This window comes from Daktulosphaira vitifoliae, unplaced genomic scaffold (genome assembly GCF_025091365.1).
Source record: "Daktulosphaira vitifoliae isolate Bord-2020 unplaced genomic scaffold, ASM2509136v1 Scaffold_3, whole genome shotgun sequence".
NCBI classification, from domain to species: domain Eukaryota; kingdom Metazoa; phylum Arthropoda; class Insecta; order Hemiptera; family Phylloxeridae; genus Daktulosphaira; species Daktulosphaira vitifoliae.
The window spans coordinates 5,881,747-5,907,602 of NW_026099574.1; the positions used below are offsets into that span (position 1 = coordinate 5,881,747).

The 25,856-nt window shown below is 25.9% G+C and overlaps 3 protein-coding genes across 3 annotated transcripts in view; 2 read left to right on the plus strand and 1 right to left on the minus strand.

The window, feature by feature from the left end:
* Positions 1 to 6,905: 6,905 nt before the first annotated feature.
* LOC126900921 (uncharacterized) lies at positions 6,906 to 11,147 on the plus strand. Its single transcript, XM_050676956.1, has 4 exons — positions 6,906 to 6,977; positions 10,507 to 10,662; positions 10,720 to 10,881; positions 10,979 to 11,147. The coding sequence occupies exons 1-4, from the start codon at positions 6,960 to 6,962 to the stop codon at positions 11,144 to 11,146; spliced, it is 504 nt and encodes a 167-aa protein (XP_050532913.1). The 5' UTR covers positions 6,906 to 6,959; the 3' UTR covers position 11,147.
* A 2,849-nt stretch (positions 11,148 to 13,996) lies between these two features.
* The window catches only part of LOC126901046 (uncharacterized), a 13,296-nt gene continuing 1,436 nt past the window's right edge, over positions 13,997 to 25,856 (minus strand). Inside the window, exons 2-5 of the mRNA XM_050677174.1 lie at positions 24,209 to 24,364; positions 23,766 to 23,927; positions 23,560 to 23,679; positions 13,997 to 14,146 (exon numbers count right to left, since the gene is read on the minus strand). Of these exons, the coding sequence (XP_050533131.1) occupies positions 13,997 to 14,146; positions 23,560 to 23,679; positions 23,766 to 23,927; positions 24,209 to 24,364 (588 nt within the window). The remainder of the gene's footprint in view (positions 14,147 to 23,559; positions 23,680 to 23,765; positions 23,928 to 24,208; positions 24,365 to 25,856) is intronic.
* LOC126900550 (uncharacterized) lies at positions 14,732 to 17,400 on the plus strand. Its single transcript, XM_050676354.1, has 4 exons — positions 14,732 to 14,917; positions 16,524 to 16,679; positions 16,912 to 17,073; positions 17,172 to 17,400. The coding sequence occupies exons 1-4, from the start codon at positions 14,816 to 14,818 to the stop codon at positions 17,337 to 17,339; spliced, it is 588 nt and encodes a 195-aa protein (XP_050532311.1). The 5' UTR covers positions 14,732 to 14,815; the 3' UTR covers positions 17,340 to 17,400.

The following is a 25,856-nucleotide window of genomic DNA, read 5'->3' on the forward strand; positions in this document are numbered from 1 at the left end:
GTTTTTTCAGGTAGGAAAGAACAATTAATTAAACTATCGCAAAATACATTTTGAAATAAAATCATATAGTTTTTTTTATTATTTGGGGAAGTTCGCACTTCGTTAACTTCGTAATCTCTTTAACGCTCTACCTCAATAATTATGATCATCTTTTTGTAAAATCAAATTAAATTCCTCTTTTTGTAAATTATTTTTAAAAAATGTTTAATATACAATGTGTACGTAAGTAAAATCAAATGGTATATTTAATGTGACATTCAAAAGTGCTTTAGTTGTAGTAACTTTAGATAAATAGTATTTGAATTTCATTGGGTAATCGATGAACTCATTACAAATGGAAATGATTCTGAATTTTAATGTATATGTTCCCTAAAAAAAACATGACTACAATAATATATTGTTATTTGAGTTGTAAGCAACGCGACTTCTTGTTATAGATAAATAAATATTGTGAGTTTTTTGATACATATAAATTGACTATTGTTAGCTATTGAAATTTATTGTTCTATTTCATATCCGTAGAAAATAATGTAAATTATGGTTTTAAAATCTGATTTCGGAAAAAGCAGCTACATTTAAAATGACATTTGTGCAATAACCGATACCCCGTCCACCTTTAATCATCACTATAAAATGTTAATAACTTCCGATATACTGGTTCAATATTTATTATCGATCTGTCATTTTCTTGATTTGATCATTATCTATTAAATAATCCATATAATTTTGTATGTTGTTATTTTAAAAAATATATTTGTAATGTATTTATTTTGCGAGCAATAAAGTGGTTTATGAAAAAAACCTTGTATGACATTAAAATTTTATTTTGTATGTTGCTAATTGAAAAAAATATCGTTGACCCCCCAAAATTTAAAAAAAATAAAATTATAATAAGACTTATCATACTTGTATCATTATATAATAAATAATTAATAATTTGATTTTACTAACCATGGTGAATGAATATACTATATTGTCAATAGGGAATGAACAAGTTTCTAGTCAGTTAGGACCTTTTTATTCTTATTAATACCATTTATTTCGCATGGATAAATAGTCCTTTTTAATATATTTAATCTCTATACTAAAAATCTATTTGTATTTAGAATCTATCTATGAACTAAAGAATTACATTCCTGACTTAATATTGTTTCACTAATAACAATATTTACATTTAACTAATTTTTCAGGAGAGTGAAAAAACTTAAAATACTCTATAACTGATATTATATATAAATTATGTATAAATTGAAATTTTATAAATAAAAAAATTAGTGAAAAAACTGTATATATCATCTACCATTTTGGTAGATATTTTATGTCTTGAAGTAATTTATAAATGTGGTTTGCCTTTGGTATATTAACACATTATACATATGAATTCATAAAAATAGACAATTAAAAACATTTAGCTTGGCTGTGTGTAATAATGGAATAAAATGATCAATATGATTATAAATATTACGTGTAAGGACAAAACAAATATTTTAGTTGAATACAACTTTTCGAATACTGCAAGATGCGTTATAAGATATTATAAATATTTTTATTTATTTTTAATACAAAATTCGAGACCATAGAAAAAAAAAATATTCAATCAATTTATTGCAAACACTTAACATACGATTCATTGGGTTATTGATTTGTATTTATATTGAATATTATTGATGCACGAGCATTATTTTATATTAAAAATATATACAAAAACATTGTTTAACATTTGTACGCATATTTATAGAATAACTTGCGCCCGGCACGATAAAGAAAATGGTGGTGTTTTACTGTCTCAGATTTCAAATGTTCGTTGACGTTCAGCATCTGGTTGGTATGGCGTGGCGGCCTGACTTTATTCGCTTGATTTGTTGGTGGCCTACATTCGGAATTGCTATTGTCTCTGCCGTCACTAGTTTCGTAGTTCGTTTGCGTACGGACTTGGATAATTCTGTACGAGATTCCAATGATTCTCACTGATTATTTACATATGCACCTTTTACTTGTCACAACACACATATGCGGACAAGGGACCAATTGAGAACACGCCGTAACACACGTAAGTGGGCGTTAAGACCACAACTCACATATATGGGTCAGAGAGGTCGAGAAGATGTGTGCGATATATGACAACGTTTACTATTACACCGATGACCATGACTTCGCAATGGCCGTGTAGACGGACGTCAACGGTAGTGGTGACTGTTAAATGCGGTGATGATAAGGGTGGCGATGATGGACATGGATCCCGAACCGGCATCGACGTTGGACGGTGGCGGTAGTTGTAATGGACAACAATCGGCATAATCGAAACAATACTGCGGTGACGATGGTCGTTGGTGGTACGAACACGTGACGGCGGTAGTAGTGAACGGTGGTCGGCAACAGCGACGGCCACGACTTGGCTGGACAACAGCACTTGAACGGTGGCTTTAGTATTCAACTCTTCTGTATGATCAGTAAATATATAAAAACGTGTTGGAATTAATGTCTATTAATTTGCTCAGCAAATTTTATGCGCATTTGCGTTTGCTTTACTGTGGCAGTGTGAACTCTTTATTTTGATATTCGTATTCTTCTGTTTAGTCAGTGTCGACCAAACTGAGAACTCGGCGGTCGCATTATACTCCGTTAACACTTTTTAGTTTGGTGTTTAGCATTTAAAAAATTATGGTGCCCCGTATTTACATAAGGCACTATGAAAATAACTTAAGAGAAAAGTTATGAGCTATCGACAAAACCACTTAAAATTTTAATAATATAATATATATCATTATATAATCGTTTTGGTTTCAAAAAAAAAAAAAATTAAGTTCAAGCGCTTGTCAACTTATTTTCTTCTGTTAAACTTTTCTATTTTTTTTTTTCAGCGAGTTTATAGCTGACAATTTTGGAATTACAGATGATGTCACCTAAAATTTAAAAATCTTATTTAAATTTTTAAATAAAATAATAAGACCAGGGCTTTTTATTATGACAGAATTTTTTATCTTATTTAATATACAGATTAAAAACCTTGCCTCGTGTAGAACAAAATATCTGATGTATAGCGTTCTATCATTCATTAATAATTGAACTATTGAATAATAATATCTATAATAATATACATTGTGATTTATTTTCGTATTTTACGCTGATGTGACCAACGAAATAAATTTCAATTTTTCTTTATAACCTAAAATTTTTTAATAAGCCTTTAATCTATTATGTCTCCAGTATATAATAAAGTAGTTAATTATTAATACCTTTATAGACTGTAATTTACCACTAGTAGTTTGGCTGCATTCATTTACCGATAAAAAAACATAATTTATATGCCTTGTACTAAAAATTTATTTTTATCTCTAGACATTAGTAAACCGTATTATTCCGCGCGATTTGTTAGAAAAATGCTAATATCATTTAAAATACTAGTCTGAAAATTGTTATGGACCATTATGATGAATCATTTTCCTGGATAGATCTGTAATAATCAAAAATACCTTAAATGTATCGTTAATGAGAAGAAGGCAGAATAGGAGAGCGAGTTGGGATAGTTGTAATAAATAATGGTTAAGTGTAGTAGGGTGGGATAGACAAAGATAAAATATTAAGAAAGTTGGTAGAGTTGTTTATTATAAGGTATATCGGAGTTTGATGTGCATAGTAAAATCAAGCCTTCATAAATTAAATAACTCATTTAAAGAATAAAACATGCAAATAAATATTCACACTTGCCTTTGTTTCCTTTTGTAATTATTTGATCTTGTATTAACTTCCCAGTTCAGTAGTGACAATTGTTCTTTTTTCTATTTGGCTATTATTTCGATTAATTAGATTTATGTGCATATTAGATCTTAATCGTCAATACACGCTTTTATTACCTCAACAATATACGTTGTTCATAAAATACGTACTTAAAAAGATTCTTTGCGATGGGATCTGCGTCTATTATGATTGCTGATTTTATTACTTTTAAAACTCTTTTCATATTACACTAGGCTTTTAGAAATAACATTTTCGATAAATTTTGTATAGTCGATAGCGATATTTTTAAAAACTCACTCTGAACTCGTCAAAATAAAATTGTAAGAATATGTCTATTTCTATTCAAAATATAATCAACAAAATAGTAATGACACATAGTTTTTCAGTGGAAAACCTTGGCTGGTCCGGAAAGTCATCTAAAAATTAAGTTCACCAATTAGGGTAATATGAGGAAAAAACTAAGTTTTAGGGACAAAATATTTACTTAATCTAACGCAGATTCCATGTTAGAGAATATTGATTGAGCACTTTTAGGAAAAAAATGGCCATTTTATATCCTAGAGAAATTATACCATCGAACTCTATTTCTGAGATGCTGGATAATTATTTGTGATTGGATATTTGTGAAAGAAACATTGGTTTAATGAAGATTTGTATGTGACTGATTTGAAATATTTATTAATAAATTACATATTGAATACCCTAAAAGGAAATATTTCTTAGACGACTTTTGCTTTATTCATATATGTATTTTAATAACTATACTACATATCATTTTATAGTTAATAAATGATCAGTTCTATTCCGAACTTAACATGCTACAGAGGGCGAAGGCCTTCTTTTCCACGTTAGGAAGTTAAAGATGGTTCTTGGCTAAGCCAATGATGAACGGAACAAGTATTATGATCGGTTTATACCAAAGACCAAACATCACCAATGCGAAAATCACATGAAAAATCTCAGTACCTTGGGGTTCAAATCTGGAACCCCGTGCGCAAAAACATACATTTCTTAATAAGTGGGCCATTTTCTTAATTTGAGGATAAATTTTTTAAAGGATCGTAAAAAAAACTAATAAATTTTTACTTTAGATCAACTCTACCCAACCAAGGCCTAGTAAATTCAGTCCGGATGAACTGAATCTAAGATGGTTACTAAACTTAGTACACGTACGGCAATGCATTGAACTGTTATTACTAAAAATATTAGAGCAGAGTCATTGTGATTGCTTCCATTTATATTGAATATTTAAAACATTGACACCCAAAAAGTTAAATTATATATTGTTAGCTATTGAATTTGATTATTCTATTACACATATCAACGGTTTTACCAGGTATTTTTTACCTAAAATAACAAAATAATCAAAGTTTATTAAATTTAGTTATTTTGCAATTTAATATCCTAATATTCATTTATTAAGAGTCAAAAAAAGAGTTTGCCAATTAGGAATAATTTCTTTCCTCACAGAATAATCATTTTTAATATGTAAGATAATTACAATAAAATTGAATTAAAAATTATTAGATTAATTATTCACATTCAATAAAATAATCTATAAAGCTTATTTATAATAAAATAGTTATAAAATGTATTCCTTTAGAACTACGATGAATTTTTATCCTAAATCAAATTTTTTTTTTGTCATTTTTGCAATACTAATTAATAAAGGTATTTTACAACCAATCAAAAAAAAAAAGTTCAAATCATAAAAAATTTTGTTTATAAACTTCAATAGTATACTTACAGAGTGAAATATAATATAGAAATATGAAAAAAAAAATTATAATTTATCTATTTGGGGCCTGTTCATAATGAAATACGCAATAATATTTTTTTTGCTGATTATTTTAAATTATTTATTAGAGTCTCCAATTTTTGAAAATCATGATTGATTGGCTTGCGATAAAGATATTGGCTTAACAAACAATATTCTAAAATATCAAAAAATTACATTTTCCGTTTTAATAATCCTACTGCAACAACTTATATTATCCATAATCACTTCGATTAATTTGTCACCTCAATTATTGATCTTCGTTTTCGTTTCTCTATTTTAAATTTTCACTCACTTATCGAGAAAATATGTTGTAAAGGTTTTAAAATCTTAGGATTTATCAAAAGAATAGCTAATGAATTCCGTCTTATGAAACCATTGAAGAGTCTTTATTGCTCATTATTTAGGCTGATACATGAGTATGAATTTGTTTTATGGGACTCTTTTACCGATACGGACTCTATAATGCTTAAAAGAGTATAGCTAAAGTAAAGTAAAATAAAGACTATAATATATAGTATTTCTTCACTTTTCTTCATTTATCCTCAAAATTCCACATCTACCTCAAAACTTTACTTAATTCAAGATACTATGAAATCATTCTTTTTTAGCTAATCAATGACACAAAGCATACATTCGTTTCTATTTTAAAATTATATCTGGTGAAATAGATTCCCTTATTTTACTCTATCAATTTACCATGTTCCTGCTCGACTGTTCATACTTATTAAGATATGTATAGTAATAATAACGTTATAACAAAGCAATTTGTGTTTATCCAAGTTTAAAAAAATAGAGCCCCTTAACCAATGAACCCTTTGATCAATAGGGCGCAATCTAATATTTTCCGGTATGAAAACAATCCACTTATACGCCAATTATCATAATTATTCAATTTTTTTCATAATTACAAAATAATGCAATTTTTCATTTCAAACTGATAACGTATAAAATTATATTGCAATTAGGAAAATCATATAATATATAATAATTTGTATATTGTATTTAAATCTTATAACATGACCACAATAACATACAAAAATTTCACTACAATCATAACATTATAATTACAACAGATAATAAACTAACATTCATTATCAAATATTTACAACTAAAACTGCATGTAAGAGATAAATTAAAAATATATGCATCATGTTTTTACTTCAATTAAAATTTATAATTTTAGAACTACATTATTTTTAAGTGAATTATAAGTTCATTAAATAACTGGTTGTAGAAATTTACACACGCATTGTTGATCAGCAATATATACGATATAGTAAATTCATTTATTTGAGAAGTATAAATTAATATAAATAAATATCTAAATAACTATTAACGTTTATTTCACAAATTTAATATGAAAATTTTTGTAATGAAAATAATGGTTTTTAAAATATTAATACTGTTAGATACAGTATTGAGCTTGGAAAGAACACCGCTTATGCCATATTTGCCTGCTGTAAGTCCTAAAAACTAAATTCATTTTGAAATGTTTATTTAACTAAACAGAATTAAAATTAAAATTATTTGTTATGATTAAATTATTTAAAATAGCTGAATCTTCTTCTTTTTTTACCTCGCCTTTATTCCTACTGCTTGGGGTCAGCCACACTTATCCTAAACTTCCACTTGACACGATCTACCACATCATCTATACACACATCAGCCGTCCTCATATCGCACTTAATAACATCACTCAATCTTTTTTTTTTTGGTCTTCCTCTATCTCTTCTTTCTTCAACATTAATTTCCATAACTGTTCCTACAGCTTCCGATTCCTCTCTCCTTATCTTATCACGATTTATCACGTATAAATGAGGCTGTCGCCCTAACGCAACCTCATTCGTCGTTTCTTACGATTGGCAGATGAGCCGTGGAAGTATTTAAAGTAGTTGAAAATAAATAAATATTTTTAACCGTAGTACGCATAACCACAATAATTTAGTTTTATTATTTAGCTTTGTTATATTCATGTGTATAAATTTAAGAGTTAATTTTTAATTTTTTAAATTAAATTAAATTAATTTAATTAAAATTTTTGTATGAAATGCCGTTATTGTTGAATAAATTGTTTACAAAAGGTTGGAAACAATTTCAAAACCAGTTCTTAACTTTTTTTTTTTCAATAATTTGATTTCACAGAAATTAAGGGGTACCGACCTTTTTTCAGGGGTCGAATATAAGCAATTTTGCGGTTTTTACATGTTACGCAGTGTCGTTGTGTGAGAAGTAAATGATTATTAGTGTGAGTGTTCATTATTGGGAGTATTTTCCTCGTTATAGTCGATAACAAAACCGGTTGTTGACACGGTACCGTACATTTTGCGATACGTTTAATACACGGTCACCTCAACTCTTCCATCAGCCGCCTAATAACATAGCGAGCCCAGCCTGATTAGAGTACATCGCTATCTAGTTAGGATGCAAAGTCTATCTACTGGAGTGCCCAACCCAACCCAACCGAGCGCCGGCGGTGAACGCTTTATCTTGTTTTTGACGTTCTAAGTGAATTTTCTCCATTCTTCGTCGTCACGCGTTGTACATTAAAAAGAGGTTACTTTCATATATCTAAATTAAAACCTTAAGTTGTATTATCTCTTTCATTTTAAATCGTAATATATATATATATATATTGGTTTATTTAAATTTCTTTTTTTTTTCATATATATATATATTTTTATCTGGTTTTCTTTTGCTCTCGGCCAGTGCCATTGTAGCGATACTTTAGACATTGTGGTGCGTATTTGTGTCACATATATCATTTTTAAGAAACAAACTTTTATTGACACTCGAATTTACCGTGTCATTGTGTACCTGCTTTATCTTTTGATGCAATACGATTATAATGATAACGACGCACGTTTATTTTATGTAATATAAAAAACATAGTTTAGCACCAGCTCTCACCGTGAATACTTATAGACACGCCATGATTTCACGAATATTAATTCATATTATAAAAAATTATTTATTTTCGACGAGTAAGAAAAACTAAATATTTACAGGAAACACGTTAAATCATATGAGATCCATATAGATTATTTTGAAGTTATAAAATTATTAAAAATCTAATTGGAATTATAAGAATTCAATTTACAAAATAACATTATTTAGACAGTATAATATTTAAGTTCTTATAGGAAGTCCTTTGTCAAAACGAAAACCATCTCTGATAATACACAATCCATGAAGAACTTTTCTAAAAGTGGCCACATTTTATTCTACACTTCATTGTTTTTTTCATCAATTTTATCAATTACCATACTTAAAAGTATACTATATTAATAAATGTTTGAGGTAGTACATGCTTTTAGTAACTGCTTTTTATATAATGATTTTTTACTTTATTTTAAATTTACATTGTTCTGTTATAGTTACACAATAAACAACATAAAGTTCAAAACATAAATACCTTACGGAGTCCATACAGCAAAGTAACAATAACTACCTCTATACTTGATTATGATAATCATGTGATTTTTTTACTTTAAATTTACCGTCGTCAAAGGTCATAAAATGAAATATTTTTTTTCGAAAGTTTCTTCTAGTATGAAATCTTTTATTAAAGCTGGACATTTTATTTCAACAATTGAGTCGTCATTAATTAAACCATCAGGGCTAGCTGCTAATATTTGCAAAGTTTTATGAACAATTAAACCACATGCTTTAATATTCACACCAAGCCTGGGCTATAAAACTTCTTTTGCCAATGGTTCACTTTGAATACCATACCTTAGCAATTTAAAAATCATAATTCACAAAAAAAAAAAATTAATATAAAATTGTTCAAAATGTAAATTAACCTAGTAGCAGTATTGCCTTGGAAAAAGTCATATAAAATAAACTTCACAGTGTTTGCTCGCAATGTAGTAGCTCGAAGTTTGACAACTTTACCGAAATTCTAAGCACCCCGTATTATATTAAATATAGGTTATATCTCATCATCACTCAATTCTGACCAGCTCTTTTTAAAATGTTTTACTTTTTTTTATTGGATGTAATTTAAAATTCATTTTATAATTAATGTAAGAGATTTATATATTTGATGATCAAGCAATTTATATATGTGCACATTTCAAATATGTTGAAATAAAAAGCTCATCACATAAGTTACTTAGTGTTAGATCTAAGTTAATAACATAGTGTGCGACTGAGGAAAACACGTTATTGTGTCAGATTCAAAGGGAAATTATTAAAATATATTGCTGAATACATTAACAAGATATATTTTTTGATCTTTTGGCGTATCGTTGAACAATAACAGTCAAATAGGTACAGATATGGATAGACACAAACATAAAACCTTTTCAGTTTTCTATCGAAGCTCAGAATGTGAATGAAAATTATTTATATATATATGTACCTCACCAGATTTTTTTTTGATAGCGATATTTTTTTATGACTCCCCATTTACTTAGCGACACTCATATAGGAATACAACAACAAAATTTGTTTCATACTAAGCAATAATAGGTTTTTCGATGATTAGATAAAAGCAAATAATCAAATATCATATATACAGGTGTAATATCAAGTATACATTTGTAACTACATTTAGGTAGTCGGTATTGCCCTATGAAACTCTATGGGGAATAAAATAGCTGCTGCGGATAACGCACATACGCCCACAAGCATGTCAGATATATTAGCTACTGTTTGAAAACCATTTCGGTATCGGTCAGGCCACTTTTTTGAAATTGCGATTCCTTCAACGCAAAAATTTATTTAAAAAAAATTTTAATTATTCAAAAATGTAAACAGTACTAAAGAGTTAAATTTCAAAAAATTAAAATGGCCTGACCGATACCTAAGTGACATGATGCTGTATTTTAGATTTGCTTTCAGAATTCTTATCGCATCAGTAGTTTCGTCATACTGATGGAACAAAAACAGATTGTTTTTTACTAAAAAGCGGTCGGTACCCAGACGCCTTAACATTGAATATTTTTAAATCTGTTTATCCATGAATTAATTAACTAAATTTTCAGGGGAAGTACAAATTAAAATTCAAAGCATTTTCTATTTGTAATGAAACCATTGATTATCCAATGATATTCAAATACTATTTGTCAAAAGTTTCTACGTCAAAAGTCCAATTAATGGGAAACATCACATTGAAGATTCCATTTGATGACAAATTAATTGTATCTTAAATTATTAAATATTATTAATAATCATATTAATTATTTCTGTTTTTAAAGTTTGATATGAACACAGCTGTATGGTCGAAAATTGGAGGCTGGAAGGATAATGCAAATGTATACCAAAATAAAGGAGCGTGTTCATCACTAAAATTTTTTATGGGAAAAGTGTGGAACGAATACATTCAGAAGCATCATTTTACAGATTGTCCAATTCAACCGGTTTGTTTGATGCTATAGAATTTTTTTTTCTATATATATACATTTCAATAATGTAATAAAATTCGATTTTGCAACAATTAATTTCAAAATATTTCAGGGTTTTTATAAAAGCAGTGGTTTTGACTTATCACTTTTGGATCAAGCCAATCTTCCAAAGGAATTTTTCTACGGCACTTACAAGCAAAAAATATTTTTCTCAAACGAAAAGAATGATCAACTTGGTTGTTTTTTTGTCATATTCGATTTATTACGTCCTTGGGAGTAAAACCTATTCTGTTATTATTATTAGTTTAATTTATTTATTTTGTTTCTTTTTTATGCAATAATAACTAAAAAAGTTACTATTTTTTTTTTTATATTATAAACTTTGTGAAACCTTAGAAATTTTTGGCTAAAAAACATAGTTAGTTTTCATTGTATCATATTTCATATGTTGAAAGTTAACAAATTGTACATTTAAATAGCTAAGTTAAATTTAAAAAAATATTTTTTTATCCTTTTAGTTCTTAGTTATTCTTTTAACAAAAAAATTCCTTATAATAGACTTTATATTTGTTAGTGTTGAGAAAATGCATAGATTATTAAAAGATAGATATAAAAGATAGATTTGATTTTCAACTTTTAAAACTCAATTGGATGAAAAATATTAGTGATAACAAAAATTGTTTTATTTGTTTTGTAGACTAAAATTGTTTTATACATTTTGGCACTTCTTTAAAGATACAGTTGTTAATAATAATAATAAAAAAAATCAAATAGAAATAATTTTTTTCTTCGAATTTCCTAATTTACAATGAACAATATTAAACCTTTGTGCAATTATAATGGTTTAGTTCAAACTTTAAAAATCTTTCCTATATTACTTTGAATACAGAGTTACTGTTGTATTGTTAAATTTCATTTTAACCTATAGTTTTTAATAAATTTGTTATACATTCATAATTGCATTTAACTAATTAGTAATAATATCAATAGTTTGCCGTGATAAAAAAAATTGTAGATTTTAAATCAGAGCGGAAAATGGTACAAGAAAAGTATATTTTTGACTCTGATGAAAATTCCTCGTTTACCATTTATTCATAATTTACAACAAATTAGTTTCTAAAAATTTTTGTATCATGATCTTCAAATTTTATACAACTAGCCATAAAAGTAATGAAATATACAACTATTTTATTTATTTTTACAGTTGTAATAAATACTTTACTAAATTATTAAATATCAAATTCATACTATATTTAATTGCTATAATAAATATTTATTCATATATTACACTCATAAATCATCAAACTTGTAATCAGGATTTAAATAACGAAATAGAAGTTTATTTTGCTTTTGGAATAATCCACTAAATTATTAAAATGAAACACTATCTACAGATTTGCATCGAAGCGTTTTTTATGATAGCGAATATAATCACTGTCAGATTATATCTATACAAGACCCAACTATACTACGTCCCTTCTGTGTCATGATTTCACTGTGCTGGGTTTTTTTTAAAAATTAGGTTTCATTATATTCCTCATCTTGAGAATTTTAAATTTATATTATATTTACATGAATTAGATAAAGGAAGACCAAAAAAAGAAATGGAGGGATGCTATTAAATGTGATATGAGGACAGCTGATGTGAGCGTAGATGATGTGGGAGATCGTGTCAAGTGGAAGTTTAGGATAAGGTTGACCGACCCCAAGTAATTGTGATTAAGGTGAGGAAAAAGAAGAAGGTGGAGAAGATTATATTTACATGAATTAGGTCGATTCTATTTATGACTGAGTTATGGAAAATAGATTAGGCACGAGAACCGATCTTTCCGAGCTAAACACTCCGTTTATTAAAAATAAGAAGTCTGAGGTAATAATTATTTTGACAATACAATCCATATTTAATATGTTCTATTAGTACTAGTTTTATAAATGAAGATGGTTAATACTCTTGGTATACGTTGAGCAATACAATGAACTGCTGTAATAAAAAAATTAAAGCTGAGTCATTGTGATTGCTTACGTTCGCATTGAATATTTAAATCTTTGTGATTCAAAAAATTAAATTATATATTGTTAGCTATTGAAATTTATTGTTCTATTCCATAGAAAATAATGTAAATTATGGTTTTAAAATCTGATTTCGGAAAAAGTAGCTACATTTAAAATGACATTTGTACAATAACCGATACCCTGTCCACCCCAATCATCACTAATTTGATAAATAATATGATAGAGTATTCCCATCATATTATTTGTTTTTTTATTATTTGGGGTGGTTTTCTCTTCGTTATTTTGTTAATCTCTTTAACACTCTGCCCCTATAATTAAATTCCTCTTTTTGTAAATTATTTTTAAAAAATGTTTAATATACAATGTGTACGTAAGTACAATCAAATGGTATATTTAATGTGACGTTTCAAAAGTGCTTTAATTGTAGTAATTTTAGACAAATAGTATTTAAATTTCATTGGGTAATCGATGAATTCATTACAAATGGAAATGACTTTGAATTTTAATGTATATGTTCCCTAAAAAAAATATGACTACAATAATATATTGTCATTTGAGTTGTAAGCAACGCAACTTCTTGTTATAGATAAATAATTAATGTGATTTTCTAGATACATATAAATTGACACAGGCTTCTTTGTACACGATTTCCCGTGACCCGCGCCACTTTTATCGGCCGTCGCCCTACTACGAATATTTGACTGACCAACCCCACGTGCCATACACCACTGTGAAAAGTCTAATAAGTGCCGAACGACTATCTACCGCGAATGATACGTCGAGTCTTCTTCCCGTTGTCGATGTGACAGCGTCGAGGATGTACGCCACCGGCTCCGGACGTGCCACACGATCCGACTCGACGAACCGATCCGCACCCGCGCACCGTCGCCATCAACGCTGTTAACCTCTTGACGCCCGAGAAACCGTATCGCATCGTCAACTCCAGCGAAAGTGCAGCGATATTATGCGAAGATTATTATTAACTTTGTTCTTCTTTTCGATTTGTTTCTTTTTAAACAACCTGTTGTTGCTTATTAATAAACGGCCCACGGGTCTCTACACTCAAAGTCAGTGTCGACTACATTATTGCGACGCAAGTGGTGTCAAAATTGATGTATTAATGAAATAATTTTATTTTCATATGACAACATTCATAGCTAACTACATTATTCAATAGAATATGATTTAACCAAGAATTTGACTGGTCGATAATAACTTTTGAGACGCAAGTGTTGTTATTTTTGTCATTAGTCGTTCTTCTTCCAGTCTAGATACAAAAATATGAAATGATAAAAAAAATGAAATGATTTTACAATGCCTAAATTTTAAAAATTGAGTTTGTGTATTTCATTACACATCAAAATTACTCTCAACATAAATTCTAATACAAATAGTAATTACCTATATTTCATTGAATAGTGAATAGTCAGTAGAAACGTGTGGAAGTTAAATTTTTTTTGATTAATTTATAATATATAACATTAGTAAATCAATTTAGAAATTCGGAAGGAGGACGAATAAAGTTTAGTGAATAATTTTGTAGTGTTAACAGTGCAGTGTCATATAATTCTCTTTATTAAAGAGAATGAAATTTTTTCATAATAACAGCATAGTGTTGGTTTTCATTCTAAACAGATGTCGTACAAAATTATTTTTTTAGTTGTGTAAAATTATATATTGTATAATACATTATTATAATGGAATCTAGTCTTATCTATTGTGTAGTATTTTTTCAAACGGAAGAAGCAAATTATTTTGACTTTTTATATTCATAGAAAAAAAGATTACACCATTTTATAAATCAATTCTACAAAAATACGCAATTCATTTATGTTACTTTTTATGAAGTAGATAAAATATTTGCATTAAAACCACCTTATAAAATTATAAAATACCTAATAAACTAATTTAAAGATTAGTTTTCTGGAGTTTCAAAATGTTTTATCTTCATAAAAAGAAAGTTTTTGTTAATATATATTTTTTAATATCCTATACACTGAGCTTAGAAAGAACATCTTTGATGCCGAATCTGCCTGCTGTAAGTCTCAGTTTAATTTTTTTTTTCTTTAAATTAAAGAGATCATTTCTAATGCATCATTATCATTATTCATATCATTTTGTATTCAGGTTGGTTTGGAAAATATTCAGTTTCAAATTATAAACTTCAAATTTTTAAAATGGCTTAATAACAAAAATTATTTTTCATATTTTTATCTTATTTTGATAATAAGCATGACATAAGAGTCGTTTTAAAACGGTTCTATTTTATAAATATAAATGAATAAATACCAATAAATATTAAAATAATAGTAATCAGCGAACTTTATGTACAAAATATTTATATATTCGTATAATCAATAGTTTTTTTATTCATGAGGGACGAAAATATATTTTTCTAAGTCAACTTTTGGTGCATATTCCAAAACTATATTTAGACTTATTCTATAATCTTTAGTTTTTATGATAAATACTAATAAAAAACGAGTATTTATATATGAAAAGGTTTTTTTTTTTAAATTAATTTTGATTTGTGAATAACATTTTGTAAATATTTGTTAATAATAATCTATGCAAAATTTCAATCCTAAATGTTATAACTATTTGAAATTAACATCATTAAATAGAAAATTTTATGAGTTTTAAATAGTAATATTGATCAAATGAGTATGTGGTATTAATGTGTTACTATTAATAGTAAATCTATATTAGAAAATATCATTATGTTGTTATAATCACTATTCTTGCATTAATATTGTAATAAATTATTTTAATAGAAATATTAGTAATGAATTGTATATAACTTATGGTAATTAGAAAGATGGTGTAATTGAAGACATCGGATCTTAATTGTTTCTTAAATTATTCAAAAATAATTACAAATTATAGGTTAAAATGAAATCTAATAATATTAACAAAATTGTACTATGTTCATTTTATGTAGTTATTGGTACTTAGAAAGGTAGTGCAAATGAAATTTTTTAGATTTTAATTATTTTTTTATTAAACACAAATATTAAAAAAATTAGACACAGTGGGGAAAGTATAGATGAAATCTGATAGTGGTTATAAACATTATTATAAATAGGCATATATAGTGCTTAATTTTTTAGAAGGAATTATTGGACTATTCCACAAACAACATGAACTCCTATTTTTATTTATATCATAATTACAAGTTTTATGACTTATAAGTATAACACATGGATAAAAAATTATTATAGTATTCAAACTTAATGTATAATTGATATTAAATAATTAAGTGTTGTAATTTTTATGGAGAAATTATAAAAAATTAATAGGTTAATTTATACAAGGTATTTGTTTTAATATTAGCCACTCGATTACTTTTAAAATAAAAATTATATTAAAAATATTCTTTTTGATATTTTTTAATTTTAAAAATTCAACATAGATTTTTAATTTTATGTATTCATTTTTATATAAACTCAAATGATAAAATCGAGAGACACACGAACTTTGCAATAGACGAACCAAAATTGTTTACTGATTGTATAGTATTGATTAATTATATTGATTGATAGTAATTGATGATTACTGTAAATTTTACAAAAGTTAACATGATATAAAATAAATTAAATTACAATAAATCTCTTTAATGATATATTAACAAAAAAAATTTTCAGGGTAAATACAAATTAAAATTCAAAGCCATTTCTATTTGTAATGAAACCATTGATTACCCAATTAAATTCAAATACTATTTGTCAAAAGTGTCTACGTCAAAAGTCCTTTTAATGGGAAACATTTCAATGAAGATTCCATTGGATGACAATATAAATGTGTGATATTTTATTATATAATCAAACATTGAAAAATTATTTAACTAAGTTAGATTTAAATTTTTTTTCCTTAGTGAATTAGCTGGAGGCTTTATTCTGAAAAAGATAATCGCGGAGATAAGAGTTTTGTCAGAAATGCTTCTTGCCGCCAGTGTTTCACAATTTAAAACCTAATTTTATTATGTTGTTTAAATCTTTATTAATTAAATATTAATTATTTCTGTTTTTAAAGATTGGCATGAACTTAGCTGTTTGGTCGAAAATTGGAGGCTGGAAAGATAATGCAAATGTTTACCAAAATAAAGGAGCGTGTTCATCACTAAAATTTTTTATGGGAAAAGTATGGAACGAATACATTGAAAAGCATCATTTTACAGATTGTCCAATTCAACCGGTTTGTTTGATGCTATAGAATTTTTTTTTCTATACATATACATTTCAATAATGTAATAAAATTTGATTTTGCAACAATTAATTTCAAAATATGTTTAGGGTTTTTATAAAATTAATGGTTTTGACTTATCATATTTGGAACAAGCCAATCTTCCTAAAGAGTTCTTTTACGGCATATATAAAGAAAAAATATTTTTTTCTAATCAAAAGAATGATCAAGTTGGTTGTTATTTTATAGTATTTGATTTATTACGTCCTTGGGAGTAAAACCTATTATGTTATTATTATTAGTTTAATTATATATATTTTTTTTTTTACTTTTTTTTGTAGCTATAATTAATATATTTAAAAAAGAACAAATATAATAAAATTTTAGAATAGTTTTGTAAAAATTTGTTTGTTATTTTGTCATTATGTCATATTTCCTATTAAACCAAATTTTTATTAAAATTAATAATTTAGCTTTTTTTTTTTTGTCAATTAAATCATAAAGTGAAATTAACAATTCATAAATAATGAATAGACTCATAAAATTTAATCAAATTTCAACTTGTAAATTTTTATGAAAAAATCATTATATAAAGAAAAATGAAAAGTGGTATTCTTAATGAATCAAACTGTATACAATTAACTTATCATATGATACTCACAAATTTATATTATAAAATTTTTAAATAATATAATGCTTCCATTTGTTTAAAATATTTTTTATGGTTAAGATAAGCCTGAATTACATTATAGTTATATGATTATACATTATATGATTTTACCTAATTGCAATATGTTTTTTTTATGTTATTATTTTATAAAGAAAACTTATATGATTCATATTATAGAACAAAATTTTACTCATCCATATTTATTGTTTTTTTAATATTTTAAATTATATCATAACCGAAATTGCAAATAAAAATAGTTAAATTGTTTATTTCAATAACATTTTGTTTTTATAGGAAATGTTATTTAATAACATAATAACAAACTATGTACTTTTACCAAAATCATTATAAAAGCTTACAATATTTATAATTGTTAAATCAATTAGTTACTTTATAGGATATTATTACATAAAAAAATATCCAAGTAAGTACGAATTTGTTAAAAATAGTTGTATAATATATTTAAAAAATGTACTTATCTGATTTATTCTTAAAGATATTTTATATAATATGATAATATCTTAAAAAAGAATAGCTGTTATATTATATTTCAGAGTAATTGTTATCAAAGGTTATAAACGTAATTTAAATTCCTTTACTTCACATAAAATCTCCATATTTAACTTTATTTGAACTGAATAATATTTATGTAATAGTGAAATTTTAGAGACTGCCTCAGAGTAATTCACAAGATCATATAGTATTAATGAAGATAATGCGCCTAGCTGTCTTCAAGATAAATTTACTATTTCTCAGTACTCCTTGAAATTTATGGTTTCGATAATTTGCTTGTTCTTAGGATAATTTAAAAAAATAATATACGCCAAAAATTGAGAACGCGAAATTCGATTTGACAAAATGTGATTGTAAAATTATTGTACAAGGAAGCATTAAAAATCGAAAAATGTCCAGAAAATTACAACAGAGAAGATGGATGGAAAAATAGCAAGACTTGATTACCTTTCATACACCAGGCAAAGAAAATAACTTAATATACAAAAAAATAAATACATTCAACAAATCGGAAAATTGCCTGTGTAGAAAAGGAAGAGTATTTTTTTTTTTTAGAAAAAAAAAAGTTAAATTCCAAGAATGCCGTAAACAACAACAAAAACAAAAAACTGATAGTTTTTGTCATCAAAATCAATTACAAATAATGACATCGATGTTGTCAGTTATTAACCGATATAAAAATAAACTTTAAACTAGCCAATTCGACAGTATAGTTACAACCACGAACTTGTAACTATCGCTCTTTAGATGGACTCTGCAACGAGTCCGAAACGTCAGTACAAAATTTAAGACATGGATAGATCTGTAAATATTTCAAATAAACACATAGCTATCTTATCGATAAATTTTTAAATATTTATATACCAACGTAAGTACTTCCAAATTATGTTAATTAAATTAGAAATATTTTTATGTTCAATAAATATCAAATACAAAAAGATTGTATTTTAATATTGGTAGCATACATTTGTCCATTTTTTATCGACATCTGTCAGTATACAAGAGTCATCAAATTTCTAGCCTGAATAACGACATATTTCAAGTATAACATAGAAATTATAAATTATAACAGTATTAACATCTAATGATTATTCATTACTATTATTTTTATTCAAAATAAATAACATAGAGATTTTTAAAAATAAAAATATGATGAAATATGCTTCAATAGATACTAAGAAAAACATTCAATATCATTCTTATGGACTTATAATTAAATGAAACCCAACATGAAAATAGAAAATCACAGTAGACAATGTCTACTAGACATTTTATTAGAACAAAATACAGCTGGACTTAATACTTTCAAAAAACAAAAAAAATTCAACAGTACAAAGAAGTTCTTTCGGAAGTTAACTTGTTCTATACGTAACATGTCAAAACCATTAACTGAATCGTGAACCTAAAATAAAATTTTAATTTATACAATTTAAATTAGACTCATTTTTGAAATGTTTGACTTGATAAAGAGATGAATAATGTATATTTATTCTGAACTCGCTGTTCAAAAAATATAACCTTTATCCTTAAATTTTTGAATGAATGTGTTCCGAACATTTTTCAAAAAAAAAAATTTCAGTGTTAAACTTGCGTTTTATTGAAATAAACATATATGTTATCGTTCAACCCTCTAATTTTTTACCAAACTACCATATTGGAGTTGATTTTAAATAAATAAATAAAGTATTTGAAAAATGCTGCAATATTAAAATGTTGAGTAGAGTAATTAGATGATTAGCAAATAATAAAAAGCAATAATAAAAAAATGAATACCAATAAGTTATAATCATCTCAAATTATAATATAATGTAAAGGATATTGAAGTATTAGGACATCAATGGGGAATAAATGAATTTTATAAAGTTCAACCGAGGAAACAGGAGGTATATAAAAACTATACATAACATGATTTAAAAAGTTAAAAGTGAACTTGAGAAGTAACTGCTCGATACTAGAATTTAGAGAATAATGCAAATTCTTTACCAAAACCTATAAGGATATCACCACTGAAGTCAGACGGACTTATAAGGGAAGATTTATCGCATATATAAAAATTGCAATTATGTAAAACAAGTTTACTATTGTTAAAATTTTGAATAAATCAAGTTTCAATATAAAATATGTAATAAAAACAGTTTCTCAGTTCTCACTGGACCGATTTCTTTCAAGGATACGTCAAAAGATCAAAAATCGTATCCAGTTGAAGACAATACTCTTAAAAATTGAAAGAATGTCCCTCGTTCTCAATAAATAGGGAAAATCTCTTAAAAATTGCAATTTTAAAAATAATTTTGTAAAAAGTAATTTTTATGTTAAAATTTTCATTTTTCGATTTTATATTTTCAACTTAAAAATGCTATAACTTCTAGGAAAATGAATCCATACATTTTTTTTTCATAAACCCCTTAAGTTTACTTCTTTCATTTAACATACTTTTTTTTTTAAATTGGACCATTTTCCTTTATACAGGTGGCGTTCAAAACTTGACACATACCTATAAAAAGTAGAACTTTTTCAACTTAACTTTTGAAAATAAATAAATATACGAATTCCTGACTGTATATTAATCTTAACAATACTATTTTTTTATTCTCATAAAATTTTCTATTTAATAATGTAAATTTCAAACTTGAAGTTGAGCTCACAGTCATAGTAACCCTTTTTTATAAAAAATCAACTTCAAAATACCAAAAAAATAAGTTAAAAATGATATTTTACACTAATTATTTTTATAATATTAAAATTCAAAATCTGTAATAATTTTAAATCAATTTTTTATGTTTTTAATTATTTTTTTATCTTAATAAATGATTTCAAAAGAAATATTAATAATTTCTATGCAACTCTTGGTGTTTAAATAGATGATAGAATCGAAATATTCAGAACTATTTTCCTTATAGTATCCTATATTTTTTAACTAATTAGTAATAATATCAAAAATTATTGGTGATGGAAAACGTATCATTGCTGATTTGAAATTAGCACGAAGAATTGAATAATAAAAGTATCTTTTTTCCTCTGATGAAAATTTTTTGCAAACCGTTTATTCATAATTAACAACAAATTATTATCAAAAAAGTTCTGTGTCATGCCCTTCAATTTTTATACACGTTTGCCATTAAAGTAATAACTACTTTATAATTTTTTATAAATTCTCCGAAAAAATTACAATACTAAATTATTAAATATCAATTTCATACTACGTGAATCGCTTTAATAGATATTTACTTATAAATCAATTACTAATTAGGAATAATGATAGAAATAGGTGTTAATTTTGCTTTTAGAATAATCAATCAATTTCTTAAAATTAAAGACTACCTACAGATTTGCATCATAGCTTTTTTCTGATAAGGATTTTGTCAGATATCATTTATACTGGACCCAACTATACAACGTCCCCACTGTGCTGGGTTTTTTTTTTATCTTATAGTATGTTACATAAAGCCAACCCTCGCGAAGTCCTGCCCCCACTTCCACGTGGTGCAACCCGGGCAACGGGCCTTTTGGGATCCGGCTAACGGGGGAGGCAACACCACGTTGTGAATCTTGATTAATTTCGGGCTGATTCACAACGTGATGGTGTGAATTTTAGACGGCGTGGGCGGCCCTGAAGCAATACCTCGCGGTAGTTCCAGGGCGGACCACATTATGCCGGTGGTAGTAATAAAAAAAAAAAAAAAGTATGTTACATAAGCTTTAATTTAACGAATAATTAAAGCTATGTGAATTTTGGGAACATATTCAAATGTTAAATTGAATAAGTTAATATTTATTCAAAAGTTGCTATTTTGATACTCCTTGTAGTCAAGTAAAAGGTCAGGTTTTCAAAATATTTATATCGTATGAAAAGAAAATATATAATATTTTTTATAAAAAAAAATTATTTTGATTCATTTATTTTTCAAAAACTTATTGCTCTTTTCAGAAAAAAAGTTTTAAAATTGAAATTTATTGATTTTAAAAATAATAAAAAAATATATCTTACCACATAAATTTAAAAATTGGTAATTACCTTTATTATTTATTTAAATAACTTATATTTTTTGATTGTAATGTGCATAATTTTTTTCCCCATATTTGACGCACTAATTATATTTAAATATACTTTTATACGTTTTATTTTTAATCTAACAGACTTCAGTAGGTCTTGCGTTCAATGGTTTTTGTCATTATTATAAATTACAATAAAAGATAACATCTCTAACATTGAATATAAAATGGAATTGAGTATCCGACTAATAGGTAGTTCATTTACTGATATCTATTAATATACCTTATTAAATTGTGAAAGTAATATAATTGTAATATCCAGTTGTAATCCCGATAGATTTATTTTAACGTGCATAAACATGCACGTTATCATATGCATAAAAATATTTTTTTAAACCAAAAAATTTTAGATGGAGTAAAATATTAATAATAGTTGCCACTAGCTTTGGTCACACATTATTTTTACTAAACATAGTTTAAATAAGTAAGAGACACATTGTCAAATGATTTACTTATCATTCTTAATCATTTATAAAAAAACGTAAGAGGAAAATTCAGTCGCACAAAATCATTGTCAATTTCCATTATACAAACTTATATTATAATAGTCACAATAATTGATAACCGGCTGTGCATCGAAAGTGTACCAGAAATAATAAATACAAGAAGCACCGTACAGAATTAGAACCCGTGACCAAGATAACTTACAGACAAACCTTTTCACTAGGTTACTATTAACTTATGATTCAGATCCCGATACACTTTCATATAGATTCATAACGTGATGTGTGACCGAGAAAAGGTAGTGTCGTATTATAAAATGCGATTTGATATCAAAATGTATTTAACGTAATCGTTCATTTTTCTAGTCAAACATTTAAAGAGAAAAACCTGATTATAATATTATTGGTAAAATAATAAATATTATTAATAATAATATTTGTATGATGGTCATTTGTTGCGTTGATTGAAATATAATGTATTTATATAATTTGAAAGGACACAGAAAAAACAATGTCATTATTTTCAAAGTTAAGACTGACGATAAATAATTTTCAATAAAAATAAAGTTTTAAAATTATTTTTTATTTTTTCGTAATTCTTAGAAAATTTAAATGTTTTAAAAATTTAATCATTTTTTCAAATTATTTATATCATTTTTAATTAAAAATATAACATTAATATTTACTTCTGAAATATATAATATAGAGACATTTATGAATTAAAATATAAAGAAGTGTTTGAATAGATATTATAAAAAAAAACATTTAATATTACTCCCATGGTCTTATTAAATCAAATACAATATAAAAACATCCTACCATAGCAATTTTGTCATCAGTATAAAAGACTTTTAGTTTGTACTTGCCATAAAAAAATTCTTTTGGAAAATTTGCTTGTTCTACAAGTGACAAGTCAAAACCATTAATTGGATAGTGACCCTAAACGAAAATTTAAAATTTTACTTTTTAGTCAAATATTTGACTTGAAATATAAATGTACATTAATTTTTTTATTTAGATCTTACTTGTAAAAAAGGACAATCTTTATTCTTAAAATTTTTAACAAATGTGTTCCAAACATTTCCCAAAAAATATTTCAGTGTTGAACATGCATTTTTATTGCGATAAACATATGCATTATCTTTCCAACCTCCTATTTTTGACCAAACTGCCATATTCATGTTAAACTTAAATAAATAGAAATAAAAAAAATATTTTTTATAATAACAGTATTTGAAAAATACGACATATATAGCACATTGTGCTTTGTCTTTTTAATAGATAAGAATCCTAAATATAAATTTTGATACACTAAATGATTATTTTAAACGTTCATTACATTATTGAAACTTTAAAAATTGCGTTCTTGAACAGTATCAATTAGAATTTTTACTGTAAATGAAATTTAATGCAACTTTTGTCAGTATGAAACAGTACACTGGTTAAGTTATATTACTTTAATACTCACTATTAAAATGTCATCAAATGAAATACTCATTGTAATATTTCCAATTAATAAAGTTTTTGTAGGAGACGTTTTTGATAATTTTAAGTTAAAATTAATTGGATAATCTATAGATTCATTACAGATTGAAGCAGCATTGAATTTTAATTTATATTTTCCCTGAAACATTGTTTAATAGAGTGATTTAGTATATTATAGATTATTATTATCAAATATTAAGACACTAATGTTTTAAAAAGCTCTTAAAAGTTTAAAATTTTCGTAAAGCAAAAAACTATTTCATTTGAAAAATCAAAAATAAAATGTAATTAAATAATTTTTATTTCATACTTCTAGGGATCAAAACAACTTTAGGATTGTAAAACTCATCATTAATTATTTTTAATGAGAACACTTTTTTTTAGTTTGATGATATAACAGCAATAAAATTTCAAAAATTTTAGTAAGATAATTAAAATTATTTTTTTTATCCAATTAAATGTTAAAATTTAAAATTTATTTCACAATGTAGATTTAAAATACAAATTTATTAAAAATGTTTGTTTTCATAATAGCGTGGATAACATTAATTTGTTTCATAAATTATATCAATAACTTATATTAAAATCTTGTTTTTGTGAAAGCATAGATAAATAACGAATTTTGTATGATGAACAGCAAATTATCAATAGAAAACTATTCAAAATTTGTTAGACTTCTACAAACTAATAGAAAAATAATAGTTAATTGAATAAAAATATTATAAGACAAAAAATTGTCAATATTGTTGCTAAAACATCATCAAACTAAAAAAACCCAGCACAGTGGAGTCGCGGCACAGTGAAGACGTAGCTTAATTGAGGGTCCAGTATAAATGATCTCTGACAGTTTTTAAAATCACTACCATAAAATACGCTTCGATGCAAATCTATAGATAGTGTTTAACTTTAAAACATTGGTGGATTTTTCCAAAAGTAACATGATTTCCGATTTCCTAATAGGAAATTTATATCTTAATTTATATCCTGATTACTAGTATTATGATTTGTAAGTGTAATATATGAATAAATATTTATTATAGCAATTAAATATTGTAATTTTTTACAAAAATTGTATTTTTTTATTAACTTTGATGTCCGATTTTACCATGACATCAAAATAAAGTCCGAATTTTTTTTATATTTAAGTATATTACATAAGCTTTAATTTAAGATAGATACAACAGTGACAGTATTTCCGGAACACTTTCAAAAATTAAGTCGAAAAAGTTCTACTTTCTATATGCATTTTTAAGTTTTGAACCCCCCTAGTATTAAGGGAAATGGTCCAATTTAAAATAAAAGTATTTTGAATAAATGAAGTATATAAATATTATTTCTTATAAAAAATATTATTGTTTCGTACATTTTTCAAAAAGTTACAGCATTTTAAAATTAATAATTTAAAATATAAAATCGAGAATTTTAACACAAAAATAGTATACACGTTTTCACCGTGAAGACAAAATAAAGTCCAAAATTTTTTTTCCAGAATAAAGTATATTACATAAACATTAATTTAAGATACATAAAAAAGTGACAGACTTTCCGGAACAATTTCAAATGTTAAGTTGAAAAAGTTCTACTTTCTGTATGCATTTTTCAGATTTGAACCCCCCCCCCCGCCCCCCCCC